The sequence below is a fragment of the Penicillium canariense genome (assembly GCF_028826845.1).
Source record: "Penicillium canariense strain IBT 26290 chromosome Unknown utg000001l_segment0_segment0, whole genome shotgun sequence".
Lineage (NCBI taxonomy): Eukaryota > Fungi > Ascomycota > Eurotiomycetes > Eurotiales > Aspergillaceae > Penicillium > Penicillium canariense.
In genome coordinates this window covers 4,605,074-4,626,056 of record NW_026622728.1, presented here as the reverse complement: position 1 = coordinate 4,626,056, position 20,983 = coordinate 4,605,074, and the positions used below count along the sequence as shown (strand labels likewise).

The following is a 20,983-nucleotide window of genomic DNA, read 5'->3' as shown; positions in this document are numbered from 1 at the left end:
TTCTAGCATATTTAGATATCTTATATTAGTATAAGCTTTAGTTCTTTAGTCTAAAGTATACTAAAACTCTTATAGTACTAAAGGCTTTTATTAATATAGATAGTAATCTTTCGAACCTAGAGGATATTATATAGTTAGTATTAAATAGAGAAATAATAGTAGAAAGGAGGTATAGTATACTTTATTTAGGGTCTATATAATCTTCCGATTCTTTTACCGGGCGCTATCTCCCCGATCGGCCTATTCTATCTCTTTCCTATTATTTTATAAGTTTATATCTATCTAGCTAAGAAGCTCCTTAAGACTAAATTATATAATATATATAATATATAGTATATAAATAATTAGTATATAACTAGGAAGCTTAAGAGATAAAATAGCTTCTTTAAGAGTAGTTAGTAATATACTATTATTCGATATATTATTAGTTATAACTATAAGTATATAATTAGTAATTTAATACTTCTTAAGTAGCCTAAGTAGAATACTATTTAGATAGATATCTATATAAGAGCTATAGAGAGATTTAAAACTAAGTAGAATCTTATAATAGTTCTATTTAAGATTAATAAAGTAGCTAGTAATTACTATAAATACTTAGTAAAAAAGAGAGATCTAATAATCTAATATAATAGAAAGCTTAGTACCCTCTAGGAGTATTTAAAGTAGAGACTCTTAATATTCTATAACTATCTTCTAAAGATACCGATAGATAGTCCTAGTACTTAGTATTTTAGGGATAGATAAAGTAAAAGAAACTATCTTAATAAAAATATAAAATTTAGGGTATTTAATAAGCTAAAATAGTAGATATATAGTAATAATAAAGATAATTAATCTATCTATCTAAGCGTTTACTAAAAAGCCTTTTTTACTAGATAGATAATTTATCTAGAGATAATTATATAAGTTAGTATAAATTAGCCTTATAGATAGTATTTATACCCTATTTAAGATTATCTTTCTAATATCTTATATTTTACCTTTTTCTTTTTAATAGGTAGTAGCTTATAAATAATACCTATTTATAGTCGATATTCCTCGGTACTAGTCGGTAAAATAAGTAAAGATATAATTATACTACTTATATATTACTTTAGGAGACCTATTAGAGATAGTAGTAATCTAATAGAAGTATTCCTAAATATCTATCTAGTATTTACTTTTAAAGATATTTCGTTCTATTCGGCTTCTATAGTTAGTCCTTCGCTACTAATCGATAAAATCTTTATTAACTATCTCTATCTAAAGAAGAAACTATTTCTTTCTATATAGATTAATAGACTTAAGAGTCTCTAGAATTAGGATAGGTATTACTAATTATATAAAGATTAAGCTAGGAGTTAAAGTTAGTATTTTATCTTCGTCTAGGTTAAATAGCCTATTAGATATAAAGAAAGAGAGTATATCTATAGGGTTATCTTTAAAGACTAATAAAAGATAGTTATTAGAGAACTAGGATACCTAGCTCTATAATATATTAATAAGTAGTATATAAAAGAAAATAGGAAGTAAGACTAAAGGGTAATAGGAAAGATATATAATTATCTTTTTACTAAGATAAATAAATAATTAGGGAGATTACTATAAGGGAAAAGTAATTAATAGATAATTTAAGATAGAACTAGCTAGATTCTAGATAGTAATTAGCTAATAAGACCTACTCTACTATAGTTCTTATAGTCTTAGACTATAAAGACTACTAAAAGACCGCTAAAAGACCGTAAGGACCGCTAAGGGACCGCTAAAAGATCTTAAGGACTACTAAAAGACCTTAAGGACCGCTAAAAGACCGCTACCCCCGCTTAAAGAGTACTATCTTAGGGATAGCGGATTATATATAGGTTTCTAATAGTTATAATAGCTATTAGAGATCTAGGCTAAGGATATTAATAATATCTTAGTAGATAGTCTATATTTCTAATAGCTATTAAGTATTTTATAACTAGGGAAATTAATAGTATCTAGGTAGTAGATAGTATTAAATTCTAATAGCTATCGAAATTTCCGATAGCTATTAGAAATTAATACTAAGGATATTAGCTAGCTAATATATATTTCTAACTATAAAACTAATAAAACTCCTACCCCCCCCCTTAATCTCTCTACTAGAGTAGTAAAATACTCAAACTTTAGTTAGTTCTTATACTTTAATAAATAAGATTCTAATATATAAGCTTATTTTACCCACTTTATTAATAATTAGGCCTAGTTTATTATAAATATTAGTATATATACTAAAATAGTATTTAATAATAGTAATAAATATAGCTAAATTATTAGTTTATACGGCCGAAAATAGAAGGTCTTAGTAGAATTATAAATATATAGGGGACCGTACGGGGGACCGTAAAGGACTATAGAGGACCGTAGTACGGTCCTAACTACTTTAAAAAAAGACTAAGGACCGGAGGTCCCGGTCCCGGTCCTAAGATTTAGGACCGGACCCGGTCTTTGCCGAGGTCTACTATCCTAGTAGCGAATAGCCCTCTAGTAGCCTTTTCTATACTTAAGACCTCTTAGAAACTACTAGTATCTATTATATTACTATAGATATAGTATCGTAGGCTTAGCTATATCTATAACTAATGTATTAAGGTACTTATAAAGATAATTAACGGTATAGTTATTAGGGGAGAATTTAAGGATAACGCTTAATATAACCCTAAACGATATATAGTCTATTAGTAAGCGAAGGTAAAGAAGTAGATCTCTCGGAGGTTAGTAGTAAGAGTAAAGATCTATAGTAAGTTTAGAAAGCTTTATTTTAACCTATTATAGCTAAAGGAAGCTTATAATAGTTATAAATAGGTCTCTTACCTATTTATCGAGGGTATTCGCCTCTATATAGCCTAGACCTACGAGAAAAAGAGTAAATATATCGATACTATTATTAGCTTTATTATTATCTATCGAAATTAGCTTAGTATAGATATTGAGGTCTTTAAGAACGATAATAAATAGACCCTAGGCTATACCTTCTACCTATACTACGCTAGGGAGGGTATCTTAATAGAATTTAGCGTCGTCGGAATACCTAAATAGAATAGCTTTATCGAGAGAGTAGGAGGTATTATTATTATTATCGCTAGAGCTCTTATTATCGATATAGGCTTACCGAAGAATCTTTAGCTAGAAGTAGTAAATATAGCAGTCTATTTAATTAATAGAACGCCTATAATACTACTAGATAGCTAAGAGATTATCCTATAGATTAAAGCTATTTAGAAACCTTATTACTAATAGAATAAACTACGTCTTAACCTAGTATATCTCTAGGTTTATAGCTATAGAGCGTATATACGCCGTTAAAAGATTCCCTAGAAAGATAAGATAGCGCTATACGTAGAGATAGGGTATTTAGTTAGTTATATTATATCGAATATCTAGAAGATATAGTTTCTATATCTTAATACTATTAGAGTAGTTAGAGACGTCGAATTCGATAAGAATATATAATTTAGCCCGAAGGAAATAGAGAGACTACCGCTAGCCGATATCCTCGAGATAATACTATAGATAGTAGGATATAACGCTATAGAGATACCTATTACCGTCGATAAAAGCCTCGAGATAACCTTTATAATACTAGAAAGATATATAGAAAGGCTATAATAGTAAAAAGAAAAAAGAGAAGAAGAGTAAAGCTCTACGAAAGAATCTATATTAAATTCCCTAGTTCTAGCGATAATAATACTATCGCTAACTCCCTCTCGCTAGTTAACTCCGGCGATAGTACTAGAGAGGTTATTAATAGTCCTAGGAAGCTTTCTAATAAAGCTATTATTACTCTTAATATCTCTAGTAATACTAGAAACCTTAAACCGCCTTAAAGCTAAGAGGGTAGAAAGGCCTAATAAGTAGCTTCTTAGAGAGCTTAGATAGATATTAGAATTACTAGAAGTATTAGATCTACTACCGTTAGGATACCGTAAGTATAGATCTCTTATACTAAATAATATTAACGTATCGCTCTCGGAAAGTAATATTATTAAGAATAAACGTAAACGTAAGAAGGCTTATTTTATATTAGTAAACGATCTAGAAGACTATTATAAAAGTATTCTATTAGCGTTTTCTATAGAGATAAGCTCGCTATAGACCTACTAATACCTTTACTAGGATAACCTATTACTAGAGCTAAAGAACTAGATAGAGATAATATATTATCTATATAGAGATAGCTTCGTCGAAGTAGCTTTATAGGAAGTTAAAATACTAAAGAGAAAGGGTATCTATAAAGAAGTTAACCGGCCGATAGATAAGGGTATTTAGGTCTTACTATTAATATAGGTATTTATATATAAATTCGATAGCGACGGCCTATTAATTAAATATAAAATAAGGATATACGTAAAGAGAGACCTTTAGAAGATATTAATAGATAAGAAATATTTAGCAACGCTAGCCGTACGAATTACTAGGGCTATCTTCGCTCTCGTAGTAGCCTTTAATCTCGATACCGCTTAATATAACACTATTAATATATTTCTTGATAGCTAGATTAATAAGGAAGTATATATAGAACTACCTCCTAGCCTTTACCCTCTGGGACGAAGACTAAGGTACTAGAAGCTCTTAAGAGCCCTATATAGCCTATAGAAATTACCGAGGCTCTAGTAGTAAGAAGCGTTAAGAGTTCTAATAGCGTTAGGCTTTAATATAATTTATAAAGATATTTACCTATTTACTATAGATAGTATTATTATTATCTTTTACGTTAACGATATCCTTATCTTTAACTATCTTTTAATATATTAAAAGACTACGAATATAGCTAAAAGCCTTAACTAGATCTAGGAGCTTTATTTAATAGGCGAAGCGTAGTAGTTCTTAAGTATCTATATTATAAGAGATTATTAATAGGGTAAATTATAGCTATATTAAGATACCTATATCGCTACGATAGCTACTAAATATTATTTAACTACTAAAAGATAGCTTAAAGTCCCTCCTATTAGTATAGCTAACCTTTAACCTTATAGTAGAACGGCTACCGACGAGCGAAGGTATAAATTCTTAGCTAAGATCGGTTCTATATAGTATATTACTACGATTATCTAGCTAGATATAGTAAAGACTACCTTATATCTCGTTTAGTTCCTATCGAACCCTTCCCCTAAATATATTAATAGAATTAACCTAGTTATCGCTTACCTATATTATATATAGATAAGAGCTATCTACTATCGAAAGCTTCCTAATTTGCTATAGTAGACTATATAGTTCTTTAGCAATATATTATATAGGGATAACTACGATCGGAAGAGTTTATTAGGCTATATTAGTTTAATATTCAGAGGACCGGTAGATTAGAAGGCTATAAAATAGAAGACTATAATAATAAGTACTACTAAGGTGGAATTACTAGTAATATTAGACGCTAGTAAGTCTCTATATATATAGAATCGTCTATTCGTAGCTATTATATTCGTTCCTAGTTACCCTATTATCCTATAATATAATAACTAGTAGACTATTAACCTATTAACAGCTGAATTATCTTAACTATATACGAAGCTCCGATATATTAATATCTACTAGCACTAGTTACGGTAGGAGGTTTAAGCTAAACGTATACTAATATATAGACCTCGGCAAGGACCGGGTCCGGTCCTAAATCTTAGGACCGGGACCGGACCATACTAAAAAACTAAGGACCGCGGTCCGGTCCTTGGTCTTTTACGGTCCCCTGCGATCCCCCGGAGTTGTATAATTTTGCCAAGACCTTCCTATTTAGGCTAGTTAAATTCATAAAAAGATTTGATTAGTCAGCCGAAAGCCCGAAATAGCTATATTTTCTACATAAATCATGTATAAATCATGTGTCCGGTCTTTTTGCGGTCTTTAGTCCGGTCCTAAAAAAATTAGGACCGCCCAGCGGTCCTAAAAGTAAGGACCAAGCCCTGCATAGTGCGGTCCGGTCCCGGTCCTGGTCCGGTCCTAGGCGGTCCTTGCCGAGGTCTACTAATATAGTAGGTTAAAACGTCGGATATAGTAGTAGACAGCCTTACGAAGCTATTACCTCGCTAGAAATATACCGAATTTATTAGGTAGCTAGGGATAGAAGATATTAGACAGCTATTAGAAGGTAAAATCAATACCTAAGGACGTTAGATAAAATAGTATAGCAAATTACCTATAGCTATTTTACTAAAGGGGTATATTAGCATATAAAGGGATAACTTACCGCTAGTAACTGATTCGTTACTGATAGGTCTATATTCGTTTAGCATTTCTTATATAATTAGTCTACGGGACAGCAAAGAGAGCCTTGCTGTAGCTAAGTAACGGAGACACAGCGAATAAGCGGTATGTCTTAGGGGCTATTTTAGCAGGGCTGTTACCCCCTATTTTTCTGTTGAATTAATCAATCTTATACATCCCAATTGATTCCGCTTAATGTCATTCGTCTCTCTGCATACTAGGCTATATAGTATAGACCTCGGTAAAGACCGGGTCCGGTCCTAAATCTTAGGACCGGGACCGGGACCTACGGTCCTTAGTCTTTTTTTAAAGTAGTTAGGACCGCACTACGGTCCCCTATAGTCCTTTACGGTCCCCTGTACGGTCCCCCGTATATTTATAATTCTACTAAGACCTTCTATTTTCGGCCGTATAAACTAATAATTTAGCTACGTTTATAACTATTATTAAACACTATTTTAGTATATATACTAATATTTATAATAAACTAGGCCTAATTATTAATAAAGTAGGTAAAATAAGCTTATATATTAGAATCTTATTTATTAAAGTATAAGAACTAACTAAAATTTAAGTATTTTACTACTCTAGTAGAGAGATTAGGGGGGGGGGGTAGGAGTTTTATTAGTTTTATAGTTAGAAATATATATTAGCTAGCTAATATCCTTAGTATTAATTTCTAATAGCTATCGGAAATTTCGATAGCTATTAGAATTTAATACTATCTACTACCTAGATACTATTAATTTCCCTAGTTATAAAATACTTAACGGCTATTAGAAATATAGGCTATCTACTAAGATATTATTAATATCCTTAGCCTAGATCTCTAATAGCTATTATAGCTATTAGAAACCTATATATAATCCGCTATCCCTAAGGTAGCGCTTTTTAAGCGGGGGTAGCGGTCTTTTAGCGGTCCTTAAGATCTTTTAGCGGTCCCTTAGTAGTCTTTATAGTCTTTTAGCGGTCTTTTAGCGGTCCTAGAGGTCTTTTAGCGGTCCTTTAGCGGTCCTTACGGTCTTAGACCGTAAAGACTATAGTAGAGTAGGTTTTATTAGCTAATTACTATCTAGAATCTAGCTAATTCTATCTTAAATTATCTATTAATTACTTTTCCCTTATAGTAATCTCTTTAATTATTATTTACTTTAATAAAAAGATAATTATATATCTTTCCTATTACCCCTTAGCCTTACTTCCTACCTTCTCTTATATACTACTTATTAATATATTATAGAGCTAGGTATCCTAGTTCTCTAATAACTATCTTTTATTAGTCTTTAAGGATAACCCTATAGATATACTCTCTTTCTTTATATCTAATAGGCTATTTAATCTAGACGAAGACGAAATACTAACTTTAACTCTTAGCTTAATCTTTATATAACTAGCGATACCTATCCTAATTCTAGAGATTCTTAAGTCTATTAGTCTATATAGAAAGAAGTAGTTTCTTTTTTAGATAGAGATAGTTAACGAAGATTTTATCGATTAGTAGTAAAGGACTAACTATAGAAGCCGAATAGAATAAAATATCTTTAAAAGTAAATACTAGATAGATACTTAGGAATACTTCTACTAGATTATTACTATCTCTAATAGGTCTTCTAAGATAATATATAAATAGTATAATTATATCCTTACTTATCCTACCGACCGGTACCGAGGAATATCGACTATAAATAGATATTACTTATAAGCTACTACCTATTAAAAAGGAAAGAGTAAGATATAAGATATTAGAAAGATAATCTTAAATAGGATATAAATACTATCTATAAGGCTAATTTATATTAACTTATATAATTATCTCTAGGTAAATTACCTATCTAGTAAAAAAGGCTTCTTAGTAAACGCTTAGATAGATAGGTTAACTACTTTTATTATAACTATATATCTACTATTTTAACTTATTAAGTACCCTAAATTTTATGTCTTTATCGAGATAGCTTTTTCTACCCTATTTATTCCTAAAATACTAAGTACTAGGACTATCCGTCGGTATTTTTAGAAGATAGTTATAGAATATTAGGAGTCTCTATTTTAAATACTCCTAGAGGGTACTAAGCTTTCTATTATATTAGATTACTAGACCTCTCTTTTTTACTAAGTATTTATAGTAGTTACTAGCTATTTTATTAATCTTAAGTAGAACTATTATAAGATTCTACTTAGCTTTAAACCTCTCTATAGCTCTTATATAGGCGCCTATCTAAATAGTATTCTACTTAGGCTATTTAAGAAGTATTAAATTACTAATTATATACTTACGGTTATAACTAATAATATATTAAATAATAGTATATTACTAACTACTTTTAAAGAGACTATTTCGTCTCTTAAGCTTCCTAGTTATATACTAATTATTTATATACTATATATTATATATATTATATAACTTAGTCTTAAGGAGCTTCTTAGCTAGATAGATATAAATCTACGAAATAATAGGGAAGAGATAGAATAGGCTAATTAGGGAGATAGCGCCTAGTAAGAGAATCGGAAGATTATATAGATCCTAAATAAAGTATACTATATCTCCTTTCTACTATTATTTCTCTATTTAATACTAACTATATAATATCCTCTAGGTTCGAAAGATTACTATCTATATTAATAAAAGCCCCTAGTACTACGAGAGTTTTAGTATACTTTAGACTAAAGAACTAAAGCTTATACTAATATAAGATATCTAAATACGCTAGAATTCTACCTTTCTAATATTTTAGTATATATATTAGCTATAGACTATATTTAATAGATTTTATAATTAGTTTAATCTAACTAATATAAAGCTAGATAAGGATAAATAGCGATAGATTAACTATCTACTATTAATTATCTATCTTTTCTTTAAGTTTATTTTATCTCTATTAACGATAACTAATATAACTATCTATAATATATTTAGGATCTATAATACCTTATTTATCTATATTGATAAAGTAAAGATATAGCTAGTACGAAAGAGAGTTAGGTAGAAGAAAGTAATAAAACTAGCGCTAGAGTATAGGTACAAAAAGCTTACGAAGTATTATAGCTAGACTAATAATAATCCGAATAATCTCTATATAATTAAGACTATCTTAGGCCTACGAAATAAGCTTAAGTTCTTTAGGATATTAGAATAGGAGAAATACTAAATACTATAGTATTAAGAGTCCCTTAAGACTTATATCGAGCCTTACTAATAGTATTATATAGAGGTATAGTTAATATTAACTACCTAGTTACTAAGTAATAATATCTCTAATATTAATATACTTCTAAGATCTACTACCTCTCTCTAGTTAACGCTAATTACTCTAGATAAAGTTATAAGATATCTTAGAAGTAATAAGTCTAATAATACTCTCTTATACTAATATATCTTAGTTTTTATTAATATTATATCTCTCTAGGTACTATTTAATTAATACCCCTAGTCTTCTAGAAGGCCTATAAGATAGAGTATCCTATCCTAGTAAGCCTTACTCGAGATATCTTTATAACTCCGGCTAGTAGCTCCGGGGTAGAGAGACTCTTTAACTCTACTTATAATATATACTACTATTACTATAGCTTATTAAAACTATAGATTATTTAGGATCTAATAATATTTATATATATAATAAGATTTAATATATAGTTAGAGTAGTTTATACTAATAGATAAGTTTCTCTTTACCTAAGAGAAATATACGAAGAAAGAGTAAGATAATACTAAGTAAGATAATAAAGAGTTTAATCCTATTAGCGATAATAAAGAAGGTAGGATAATAGATACTTCTATAGAAGTATCTATTTAGTAGCCTAGTTAACGAGTACTAAGAAAGAGAAGGGCTATTAATAGTTAGCTTACTAAGCTAGAAGATAATAAGATCCCTCTACCTAATTTTAATATCTAGAGGCGTTTATTAGGGCGTATCCTAAAGAGATTAAGATATAATATAGATTTTATATATAATTAGTAGAGATAAAGAATTAGGTTTTTTCGGCCGAAATTATTATTATTAGTTTTTTCTACAGAAATCCTCTTTAAGCTAAAATTAGCCTATATAAATAAAGAATAAAAATAGAATACTGAAAAATACTAACTGATTCTACATAAAATATATATATTACGGGGTTTCCTATATTAATCTTGTTTATAGGACCGTACGGGGGACCGGGACCGTAGTAGTGCGGTCCTAAAAAAGTTAGGACCGCCTAGCGGTCCTAAAAGTAAGGACCAAGCCCTATATAGTACGGTCCGGTCCCGGTCCCGGTCCGGTCCTAGGCGGTCCTTGCCGAGGTCTAATACAGTATCAGCTTGCTGTGACATTTTATCAACCTCTCTGTGCTTGAGCTGATGGCCTGTCACGGAGATACCTTTTCCCGCGTTATGGAGACTTTGGCGTTTTCTTGGGCGGCTGTTGGTGACCTCAAGGGGTACTGTAACTCCGTACAGGAACTCTCGTAAAACCAATCAAGCCTTTTTGAAGAAAGTTTCGTTTACTGCCTAGCTGACACTTTCGGGATTGTATTATTGGATTGGGATAGGGAAGTATGTTGCGCTGAACGAAAAACCGTCCATCATTACTCGGGAGTTTGGGATGCTCAATGCCCGACGTAACTGTCCAAGAGCGGGATATTTGTGTCTGTGTTCACCAGGGCATGATTCTCTTTTCATTTTTTTTTTTGGTCCCAATTGGAAATGTTCAAATCTCACTGGCAAATGGTGTCAATCCCGAGATATCTCCGTGGACTTACCTGAGCGAACCAGAATTTATGCTCGGAGCCGAGAGCCTTGTGGGACATGCATTTCAGTCTGAGTCTGCAGAGTACTCTGTCCGGAGAGTTTCCCGCTTGGATACCACAGAAGCGCCTCTCAACCCCTTTACTGACCCCTACAGAGGCAAGTACGGTAAGGTGTGCATTGAAAACGATTGGCCAAACCAAGCCAAAGACACCCCACTTTGATGGACATGTGCATTTCCTAATATTCTAACATTCCCCCTCTCTGGCCTTCCTACGGAGGTGGTTCGAAGAGAATACATCACCGAGCTCCAGGGAGGACAGGAGAAGAGCTTGACCCCCTGCCGTACAGGGCCTCCAGTCGGACCACTGTGCTACAAGGCGATAGCCAGATATCAAATTGAACTCGTACTTTTTCAATATCCTCCTTCTCGAGCCTCTTTAATCATTCTGAACACAACATAGCATCCGCAATGCCTAGAACCACGTTTAACAACAAAGTCATCTCCACGGCAATTCGAGTTCGTTACCTTTACAGTATCTGGGAGATGATGACACGGATTGCCTTGATAAAAGTTTCACTGGAGAAGCAAAAAATGTTCGCCTCACTGTTGAGAATCAAGGGGTCCATACGCTTTACTTTCGACGTCGCCGGCATCGTGCTGCCTTTTTTCCCGCCAGCCCTCGAAAGCACACGGCAAAAGAACTCGGGCTTCTCAGACAATAAAAAGTAAGTATCTGGGTGGCGCTCCACACCGATGCACCCAGCGAGGATCCACGACTCTAACACTGTACTGTGCAATCCCTTCTACGACATGCATCAAACACGCCGATATCACCGGTGCATCCTCCCGCGACATTTAATGCGTTTTGATTCTCGGTGCTAGCGCGGTTACTTTCGTTATGAGGGAATATGAGTTTAATACAACGTCCATGAGAGCAGTTTATGACAAGATCTCTTGACACTGTGCGCGCCAGGGCAGTCGGATGATTGATGGAAGAACTGTCCAGTGCATCACTCAGATCATCTTATATTTATCTTCTATCCCTCTTGGCTCATTCAACTACCGTTGAGCCGAATCCTCCTTGCGCATTATTCATCCCAACCTACTCTTCATAACATGCGGGCTTGCTCATAGCCCCTCACATCACAATGGATCTAACATTAGTTCCAAATTGCATCGCCGTTGAAAGCATCTCATACTGTAGCCTAAGAGGCTACTGTAGTACTGGTGTTACGACACCGGTATTCCGGATTGACCTGGCTTGCCGCACAAAAACATACGGACTCAGCCAGTTCTTAGTGGAAAAATACCCCTTCACAGATCGACATAACTTCTGTAACTTGCAATGTTCACAGTATGCACAGATACTGTAGCAGTCGCCAATAGTGGGGGTCTTCTCCAGCTAACCGTGCTTCAGTTTCTTCCAACGCTACGGCCAAGGCTGGTCCTCGAAAACACGTGGCTTGTGATATGCCTCAAGGTCGAAGCCACGACAGAGACAATCGTGCCGCTTAGCTGGCGTCCATAGACTGTGTAAAAGCCTGGCATCGCATCTCACTGAAGCCCCGTCGCCACAGGTATGTGTCCATTTCCACAGTCCGTCCATGTCAGAATTGGCATGGCAATTTGGAATCAACCACGCTCCTGTGAAACTGAAGGGCCAGCTTGGAATTGTTTATATCTCCCTGTTCCTTCACGTCTTCAATTTCGACCAGCAAGTGACAGTGGCTAAACCAGTTCTGGATCTCATGGCCGCTGAACCCGGGTCTATGATTGTCTGCCGAGTAGTCATGTGCAGAGATCAAGATACATTGAATGCTACAACCGCTCGTCTTCCTTACTATTACCACGACCTGGCTAGTTGGGGAAGGCTTTGGGAGCGAGTGCAGAAAGAGACAGGCATCAAGCTGAACTTGGAAAGCTGGGAACAAGAGGATGCTCTGGCCAAGAAACACCCTCTTCAAGGGATTTACGTCCTCGGTTCCTCTATTCGTCGGGATTAAAGGCTGGGTGGGGCCTGTGGTTCTTCTTGGAAGCTCACCTGCAATCCACGGAGAGGTAACCGTGTTTATGGTCATACCAAACTTCCAAGATAGGTTTTAAATCGAGGCTGGATCCGTTTTTCTGTCTGTGGCTTGCTCTCTCCCGAAGTCGTGTACGTCAAAATCTGTCCGATCGTCAAGACGTAGCCTGGGAAGCAGCATCTTGCAGCATACACTTTATCTCTCATCCTGGAGAATTAATGCATGATCATGTTTACAGGTCATAAATATTTCCCCTCGTGTCTACCAGTTATAACCGTTAGATTACTTCTCTTTTTGTGATTCTGGATTTTTACCTTCTGAGGAGCCCAAAAATTTATTTCTTTTAGTTTTCAAATAGGTCGAAGAACAGTACTATCAGCCTCAAACATTGGTCAGCCGAAGAGAGGCATAGAATGAGTCATTTACGCTCTTTGGCACCCAATTCATCGGGGAAGAACCACGCCTGAGGATGCCCCAATTTATTTATCTCGCATTTCAACTAGAGGCTTGACTTCCTCTTAGTCTATTGGCAGGCTTTGAATCCGCTAGAACAACCATGATATATCTTCGGGGGTTGTAGAGCAGAGAGTGGCAGCTAGTCGACAAAGAGCAGCATGAAGATTCAAATAAAGTAAATATAGATACTCTAGATAATTATCGCAAAGTGCACCTAATAGAGCGATATCCCGGTTAGTATAGAGAACTAGTGGTTAGAATATCAGGGATTTAAGCTATATGAAGAAAGTTTATAATGCCTATTTATATAACTCTTCCTATTTATTTTACATAAAGCAAAACGTAATGCTAAATATCGTGTTTAATAGTGAAACACCTATAATATAGACTAATAGCATTTCATAGCGATTTATCATATATATATAATCTAAAATAAATACTTTATTATACTAATTCGCCTTGAGGAGAGACCACACCAATCCCTCCAACTCATTCTTAATCTGTCGCTCGGTTCTTTGATTTACTCTGATGACTGGCGATTGAGCTGAAATATGGAATAGTCTTAGCAGATGAGTAATTCAATCATGATTCAGCCCCAGTTACCGACCGATGCCAGATACAAGCAGGTGCGTGTTCAATTGGCCAGCCCATCACCGTCAACAGATCCAGCAAATAAAGTAAGCACGAGTAACAAAGTGCAATTAATCGCGAAGAGATAAACTAAGTACATGAATGAGTGTCCTTTTACGGTATATCCTTCGCGTCTCCTCCCAGATGTACTGCAAGGAACTAGCCTCCCGAGTCGCCGTCGATCGTCATGTGTGGGCTACCAAATTTTGAATATGCTATCCTTTGTACGGAGTGACCTAAAAAATAATTCAGAATGTAACTGGGATGCCGAGAGCATCATCCACAATAATGTTGGGGTTGTAATACTGGTGGACTTGCGTACTCCCGAAGGTGGGCTATCTCGCCACAACCTCCATACAGGAATGTTCAGCTGGCATGGCTTAATAGCCAAGTCTTTTTGTTGCCCTGTTGAAAGTAAAACTTATGGACCCCTAGATATGGCTAGTCAGTGATAATCCATTAATCCCGGATCCTAAGACTGCCTACTCTGATCTTCCAACAGCACAACCTCTTCGTTGGGGAGGAAGTTGATATCTTCAGCAATTTCGCAAACTAAGTCCCAGGTTTGGCCATATTGATTCTCAACCGTGAGGTGAACGTTTTTCACCTCTCCGGTGAAACATTTTCCAAGATAGTCGGTCTCGTCGCCCTCTAGATAAACATGGCTAACGGACACCGCCGTGGAGATGATGTTGTTGTTAAACCTGGTTCCAGGCATCGTGAGATGCTGTGATTTTCTCAGAGACAATAAAGAGGTTGGAGGAGGATAACTCTGTGGGGCCGAAACCTGACTTCATCAAAAATTTAGTCATCATCAGTCTCTCACTGTGTTGGGATGTCAACCTGAATCGACGCTCAAGATTCACCTCACCGTTGTAGCCATGGAACACTGATAAATCCGATGATTTTGCGATCTGAACCAAACAGACTTCAGATGATCTGCAGATCCATTTCTCTAAGCAGGCTCGTTCCTTAAGTCAGTTTTCATGACCAAAGAGTTCCGGCCGAGTGCGGCAATTCCTCGGAGTTTGCGAGCCCAGCCTTCACTTTCGGATAGTCTTTCCCTGTCACGCTTAACTGAAGAATAATCAAAAAAAGGACGAATCGAAATGTTCGAAGTGTGCTCCGTACTTCATACCTCTGTACGAGTCGACTATGTTTTGTGTGGTAAATCGACCCCGCGCAGAATGGCCGTGGGTCTTTTGACATTCAAACAGTGATCTCCTTCACAGTTCTTCAATCAAATTATGATCCGACACCTGCTTTGTACCAGTATTAAGCCAGTCTTAGCGCCCGAGCATATCATGGTTAATGCAAAGCGGGATTCTCCGTGGCGAGCCGGAAAAGATCGAGCATCCCCATGCGGAGCTGGTTGAAAGTGATTGACCGCATTCACGATCCCAAGAACTCTGACGTTCAACCCCTTCCCCAACATGGCCAATGTTGACTGGCGGCGTCTTACCCAGTCGTGATTATCGATCACAATGACAGAGACAAGTGCGTCGGGCACGGGCACCGAGAAAAGCGCGACTGCAAAGTCCAGGGTTAGCACTGGAGATGAAGGGAAGGATACGCAGGCAAAGGAATCGCAAGCAGCATCTGCGGCAAAGTTCGAAACGACTGGCACGGGCAGTCGCCCCAGTATCAAGAAGCCTCGCAAGGTGAATCACGGTAAGGTACCGTTCACACAGGATGCATGCAATACGGATCTGGGCACAATTTTCGGACCTGGGTCGCGTGAAGATTGGGAAGTGATTATTCGCTAACGACTGATTCTTATTCCCAGCATGTGTCTTTTGTCGTCGCTCGGTAAGCTCAACATGCAAACACCCTACAACGCCCTGAGTCGCTCCCTGCGAAACCCTCGAGGGCGGCTAGCCAGCCTCCAATGTTGAGATATATTTGAGGACACCACTTTGCTAACTGGAGCCACTTGGTCGTGTGGGACAGCATATGACTTGCGATCCGGTACGACCTCCCTCCCTCGTTTGAGCCCATTCCCGTTTCCTGTGCCCCGTGGAACCAGCTGCCAACGCCGTTGCAAACCAGAAGATGTGCCTGCTGACCAGTTTCAATTCGTGAAGGGACGGCCTTGCACCCGATGTATAAAGCGCGATATCGGCCATCTGTGCCATGATGAGCTCAGGGAACCTACGAGACAGACGCAAAGTAAGCAAGACCATTCGGCCGCAGACAAAGAAGGCTCCTCCAACAATGAGCTGGCCAACGTTCAAGGTATGCCTAGAACGGTCGACGTCCCGGATGCTGCTGGTCAGAAAATCCTCCCCGATGGCACGATCGGAATCTCGCCTTCCTCGGCGCGGCCTGGGGACATTCCCCCCTCTGGCCGGGGCCTCGATTCCAATTCTCAGTGGCGTAAGCGCAAGAAAAAGTCGAATGCTTTTGTACTTTCAGACTCGGCTAACATGGGGTCGCAGTGATGGCGTACAACGACTGGTTGGGTTCACAGAACCAGTTTCAGGACATGCATTGGTTCCATCAGTCGTACATGTTTAATGCACCTAAGGTCACGAACGAGTACAATTTGCTCGGTGATTTTCTCAGTAACAGTCTGTTAAATAATAGGGCGATGTTCCAAAATCAGGATATACCGGGCATCTACTCTGATCCGTCGTTGATGAACTCTATAGGTACGCGAGTAGTATCACATGGTCTGCCGCAAACTCGTCTTCCACCACCGGCACAAGGCCAGGCACAATAGGATGACTCAACTCAACGACCGGCTTCCACAGTGGGGAATAACAAGGCTCACGAGACATACTACATGACTGCTGCAGACCCGTCGGGATCTGACCCCCCAGAGGAGCGCATGAACAAGCTTCTCAAAGCGAAGTACGACGCTGGGTTGCTGAAGCCCTTCAACTATGTCAAGGGGTACGCCAGACTCAATGAGTACATAGAAAAGAACATGCAGAATGCGTCCCGCCAAAGGATTCTCCGACAGTTCGACAAGTTTCGGCCCAAATTCCGAGAGCTTATGTATAGCTTGACGGATGTCGAACTGATCCTGGTGGAGATATGGTTTGAACAGAGCTTGATGGAGTACGACCGCGTCTTCGCCAGTATGGCCATCCCCGCCTGCTGCTGGCGACGGACGGGCGAGATCTTCCGAGGTAATAATGAGATGGCGCAGTTGATCGACGTCCCGATTGAGAGTTCGCGAGATGTGAGTGTTGGATGATTTGGTCCGATTATCTTCTTTGCACCACGAACTCATCGATGTCTGCTTGCAGGCTAAACTCGCCATCCATGAAATCATTACCGAGGATCAGCTGGTTAGCTACTGGGAGACATTCGGCGCGATTGCTTTCGACAACTCCCGGAAGGCCATACTCACCAGCTGTACTCTTAAAAGCCCTACACATGAGGAGGGCGGGGCGATCCCATGCTGCTTCTCCTTTACGATTCGACGAGAAAACCACGATATGTAAGTGCATTAAATCCTGGGATTCTTTTACGCTCGTACACTGACGCGTCCCATCTAGTCCATCTCTCATCGTTGGCAATTTCCTCCCAACGTAACAGATACAGGTGTAAGTAGCTGTGGGCATAGAATGGTATTTATCTCTCATTGGTTATTTGGACTATGGGAGTGGGGTGGCATGTACCAATGGGTCGAAGATTATTTTAGCCAATGAAAGTGTGTACAACCAGATGCCCACAGAAGCCTTGGGGGCCGCTAGCAAAGTCTGATGCCCACGTTGTAATTCCGTATCCTAAAGTGGGCCTAAAAACCACTTGCTAAAAATTTTGCCAGGGGATTCTTTCTTTTTACCCCTCCAAGATCAAGCTATCCGTAAAACAAAACATTCATTTGTGTTCGGTCAGTCGGGTCACTATGCCCCCTAAGAAGGTTGAAGCTGTCAAGGACAATGTTGTCGCTTTCGGAAGGGTTCGCAAGAACCTAAAGATGGGATGCGTTGGTCTGCCTAATGTGGGAAAGTCGAGCCTGTTCAATCTCTTGACCGAGCAGAGCGCTGCCGCAGAGAACTACCCCTTTTGTACAATTGAGCCCAATGAGGCGAGATGTGCTGTTCCCGACATTCGATATGTAAGTTAAAATACTCTACAGCCAGGATATTTAATGGATGGCTGAACTAAGCAATATATATAGGACTTTCTCTGTGACCTTTGGAAGCCGCCCTCCATGTACCCAGCGTATCTGCAGGTCACCGACATTGCCGGCCTGATCAAGGGTGCTTCCCAGGGAGAGGGACTTGGAAATGCCTTTCTATCTCATATCCAGGCCGTTGACGGCATGTTCCACATTGTCAGGTCTGGAATCCGTCACAAAACTGCCGCGCTTTCACACTAACTCTGACTTTATGACAGAGCATTCGATAACGATGAAGTTTTGCATGTCGATGACTCGATCGATCCCGTCCGGGACTTGAGTCAGTTCATCCAAGTCACCTAAGATGATGAAACTAATCGGTGCATTTTCTAGATACCATCCAAAGCGAGCTTTGCAAGAAAGATCTCGGTTTGTTTTGCCCTTTGAATCGGCTTGCCGCCAGCTAATCCTTGTTAAGATATTCTGCAGAAGACCGTCATTGCCGAGGAAGCAATCGTCAAAAAGGCAGGTGGCAAATACAAGATGCTACCTCTCTTCACAGAGACAACGACAAAGATCCGAACAGTGAGCCCGAGATTTCCGGCCTTATTGGTCTAACCATTTAAATGTGCTTATAATCGTGAAATAGATGTTGGAACAGGATCAGCCAGTCAGAGATGGAAGCTGGACACCAGCCGAGATTGCACTCATCAACGAGAAGATACAGCTAATCACCACAAAGCCAACCATCTACCTTGTCAACTTGACAATGAAGGATTACCTCAGACAGAAGAGCAAGTACCTGCCGCTCATAGCCAAGTGGGTCACCGAGCACGGAGGTATTCCCCGAGACATTGTTCCCTTCTCTATTGAGTTTGAAGAGAAACTTTACAGTATGAAAGATAATCCAGCCGCACAAGCCGAGTTCCTCAAGGAGAGCAAAGTCAAGTCAAAACTGGACAAAATCATCACTGAAGGATTCACTAAGCTTGGCTTGCAATACTACTTTACCGGTTTGCTCGTAATATGCTCCGTCTGGATGAATTCGCGCTGATTTGTACGTAGCTGGCGAGAAGGAAATTAGATGCTGGACCATCCCAAGAGGGTGCCTATCACCACAAGCTGCTGGAGCTATCCACAGCGATTTTGAGAAGGGATTTATCAAGGCTGAAGTGGTCGCGTACCAAAATTTCCACGATCTTTGTGAAGGTGGCAAGTCCATGGGCCCAATTAAGGCTGCTGGGAAATACCGACAAGAAGGAAAGACTTACGTATGTACAAGGATCCCTCCTCATGTTGCAGCAGCTAACTTCATATTTCCCTAGGTTGTCCAAGATGGAGACATTATCCACTTCCAATTCAGTAAGTTACAATTCGACACCGATATTACTGTCCCAGCTGTTTTACTCGTATTTATTATAGCAAAGAGCTAACTCTTTTGTTTTAGACGTTTCAAATAAGAAATAGATTTACTGTGTCGGGGCCGGCTGACTTGGAGATTCGGATGAAGTGCCGGCGTTCCTGTATAGCATTTCATGCCAGAACTTGTATCAGTTGTTTTAACTAGAAGATCGCACCGGGGCCGATTGCGAAATTAAGAGGGAGACTCAAATCAAACAAGTATATCGCGCTGTTTCGTCAAGGGGAATATCGACTCTATTATATTTCTGAGGCGTTTCTCTGTAATACGTGCAGATAGCGGTTGCCATTTAATGTTGGTCCACACTTCAGATCGTCTAATCAAGCATTTGCTCCTGTACTCCTAGGAGTATTCTATTCCTGGGAAGCCCCATTCTGATTGATTGATTGATTGATTGATTGATTTACTCATATACTGTCCCAGCCGCCAAATTTGAGTTGAAACCCTGGACTGAGGTACAAGTGTGATAATCATTCTCTAACTATACAAGTAGACGGCAGCTATTTGTAGTTACAGTAGCTGCCTTCTGCCTAGAGTGGTAGTGGCAGCCTATTAGGCTGCCACTATCTAAACATCACGTAATCTGGGATCTAACTTACTAGCAGCTATGCAGCCTTCAACTATCAATACATGTCTTCCTGCTTCCTGCATTCGAAAATGAGTCGCTCTGACCAAAGTGACCTCCTTCTCCTGCTTCCAGCAGTTACACCATACTCATAGTTATAATAGTTGTTCTGTATCTATGACTTGTTAGACCTTTCCTGGCCCCTTCTGCTTCTGTTTGACAAAATCACTCGTCTGCGGTAAGTTAAGCACCGTAGATGGGCTGCCGGTAGGGCCCCTCCTGTAGAGGCTACTATGGTTCGTTCTGTATTTTTGGAGGTACGCTACTTTGAGTGCCAATATTACCGTATGCGTGTAGCAGTAGAAGTGTTTGTCGCTTACTCGTTGATATTCTAGGTCCGTGTTGATTTATGGCCACGTACAATAGATATTTCGTGACAGAAAGCCATATCTGGGACGCGCCCCTTGGCATAACATCTATTAGGACACAAGTCAACTGTGAAGTTGTAAAATATTGTAAGGATCGAATTGACGTTTTGAACTGTTAGTGGTGTTTTTGGTAGTAGTGGTGGTGTTATTAGTGTCGTTGTTATTACGATATCCAATATTGAGGCTATGAACCACACAACTATCTCTACCCCGAGCCCAGCGTATCATCGTCTGTCTAACCCGTAAACCGTTGTCGGGCTGGACGAACGGAGTGACAAGTTACGTTCTCCATCGTGGGGGCGTACGTTTGAGGGGGCACGACTTCGTCTCTGGTACTAGTTCTGTGATGTTTAGTGTTTCGTGAGGTTGGAGGTTAATTTTGACGCGTCGCGGCATCAGAGCAGAGTGTAGTCGTCTTCTCGGGTGTAGGTTCTTTGCTAGTAGTTATTGTGACT

General features: G+C 38.4%; 4 protein-coding genes across 4 annotated transcripts; 3 read left to right on the top strand and 1 right to left on the bottom strand.

The window, feature by feature from the left end:
* Positions 1 to 12,534: 12,534 nt before the first annotated feature.
* On the top strand, positions 12,535 to 12,933 carry N7482_001569 (uncharacterized protein; the record flags this gene model as incomplete). The annotated part of the gene is made up of 1 exon (XM_056683694.1): positions 12,535 to 12,933. The coding sequence occupies one exon, from the start codon at positions 12,535 to 12,537 to the stop codon at positions 12,931 to 12,933; it is 399 nt and encodes a 132-aa protein (XP_056547300.1).
* A 1,579-nt stretch (positions 12,934 to 14,512) lies between these two features.
* N7482_001568 (uncharacterized protein) lies at positions 14,513 to 14,758 on the bottom strand (the record flags this gene model as incomplete). The annotated part of the gene is made up of 1 exon (XM_056683693.1): positions 14,513 to 14,758. The coding sequence occupies one exon, from the start codon at positions 14,756 to 14,758 to the stop codon at positions 14,513 to 14,515; it is 246 nt and encodes an 81-aa protein (XP_056547299.1).
* A 766-nt stretch (positions 14,759 to 15,524) lies between these two features.
* On the top strand, positions 15,525 to 17,583 carry N7482_001567 (uncharacterized protein; the record flags this gene model as incomplete). The annotated part of the gene is made up of 7 exons (XM_056683692.1): positions 15,525 to 15,772; positions 15,827 to 15,849; positions 15,991 to 16,416; positions 16,479 to 16,691; positions 16,794 to 17,227; positions 17,295 to 17,488; positions 17,547 to 17,583. 7 exons carry the CDS (start codon positions 15,525 to 15,527, stop codon positions 17,581 to 17,583), a joined length of 1,575 nt encoding a protein of 524 aa, XP_056547298.1.
* Positions 17,584 to 17,899: 316 nt separating this feature from the next.
* On the top strand, positions 17,900 to 19,582 carry N7482_001566 (YchF/Obg family ATPase; the record flags this gene model as incomplete). The annotated part of the gene is made up of 9 exons (XM_056683691.1): positions 17,900 to 18,112; positions 18,176 to 18,336; positions 18,394 to 18,455; positions 18,509 to 18,544; positions 18,594 to 18,700; positions 18,765 to 19,128; positions 19,181 to 19,386; positions 19,441 to 19,477; positions 19,563 to 19,582. The coding sequence occupies 9 exons, from the start codon at positions 17,900 to 17,902 to the stop codon at positions 19,580 to 19,582; spliced, it is 1,206 nt and encodes a 401-aa protein (XP_056547297.1).
* Positions 19,583 to 20,983: the final 1,401 nt, after the last annotated feature.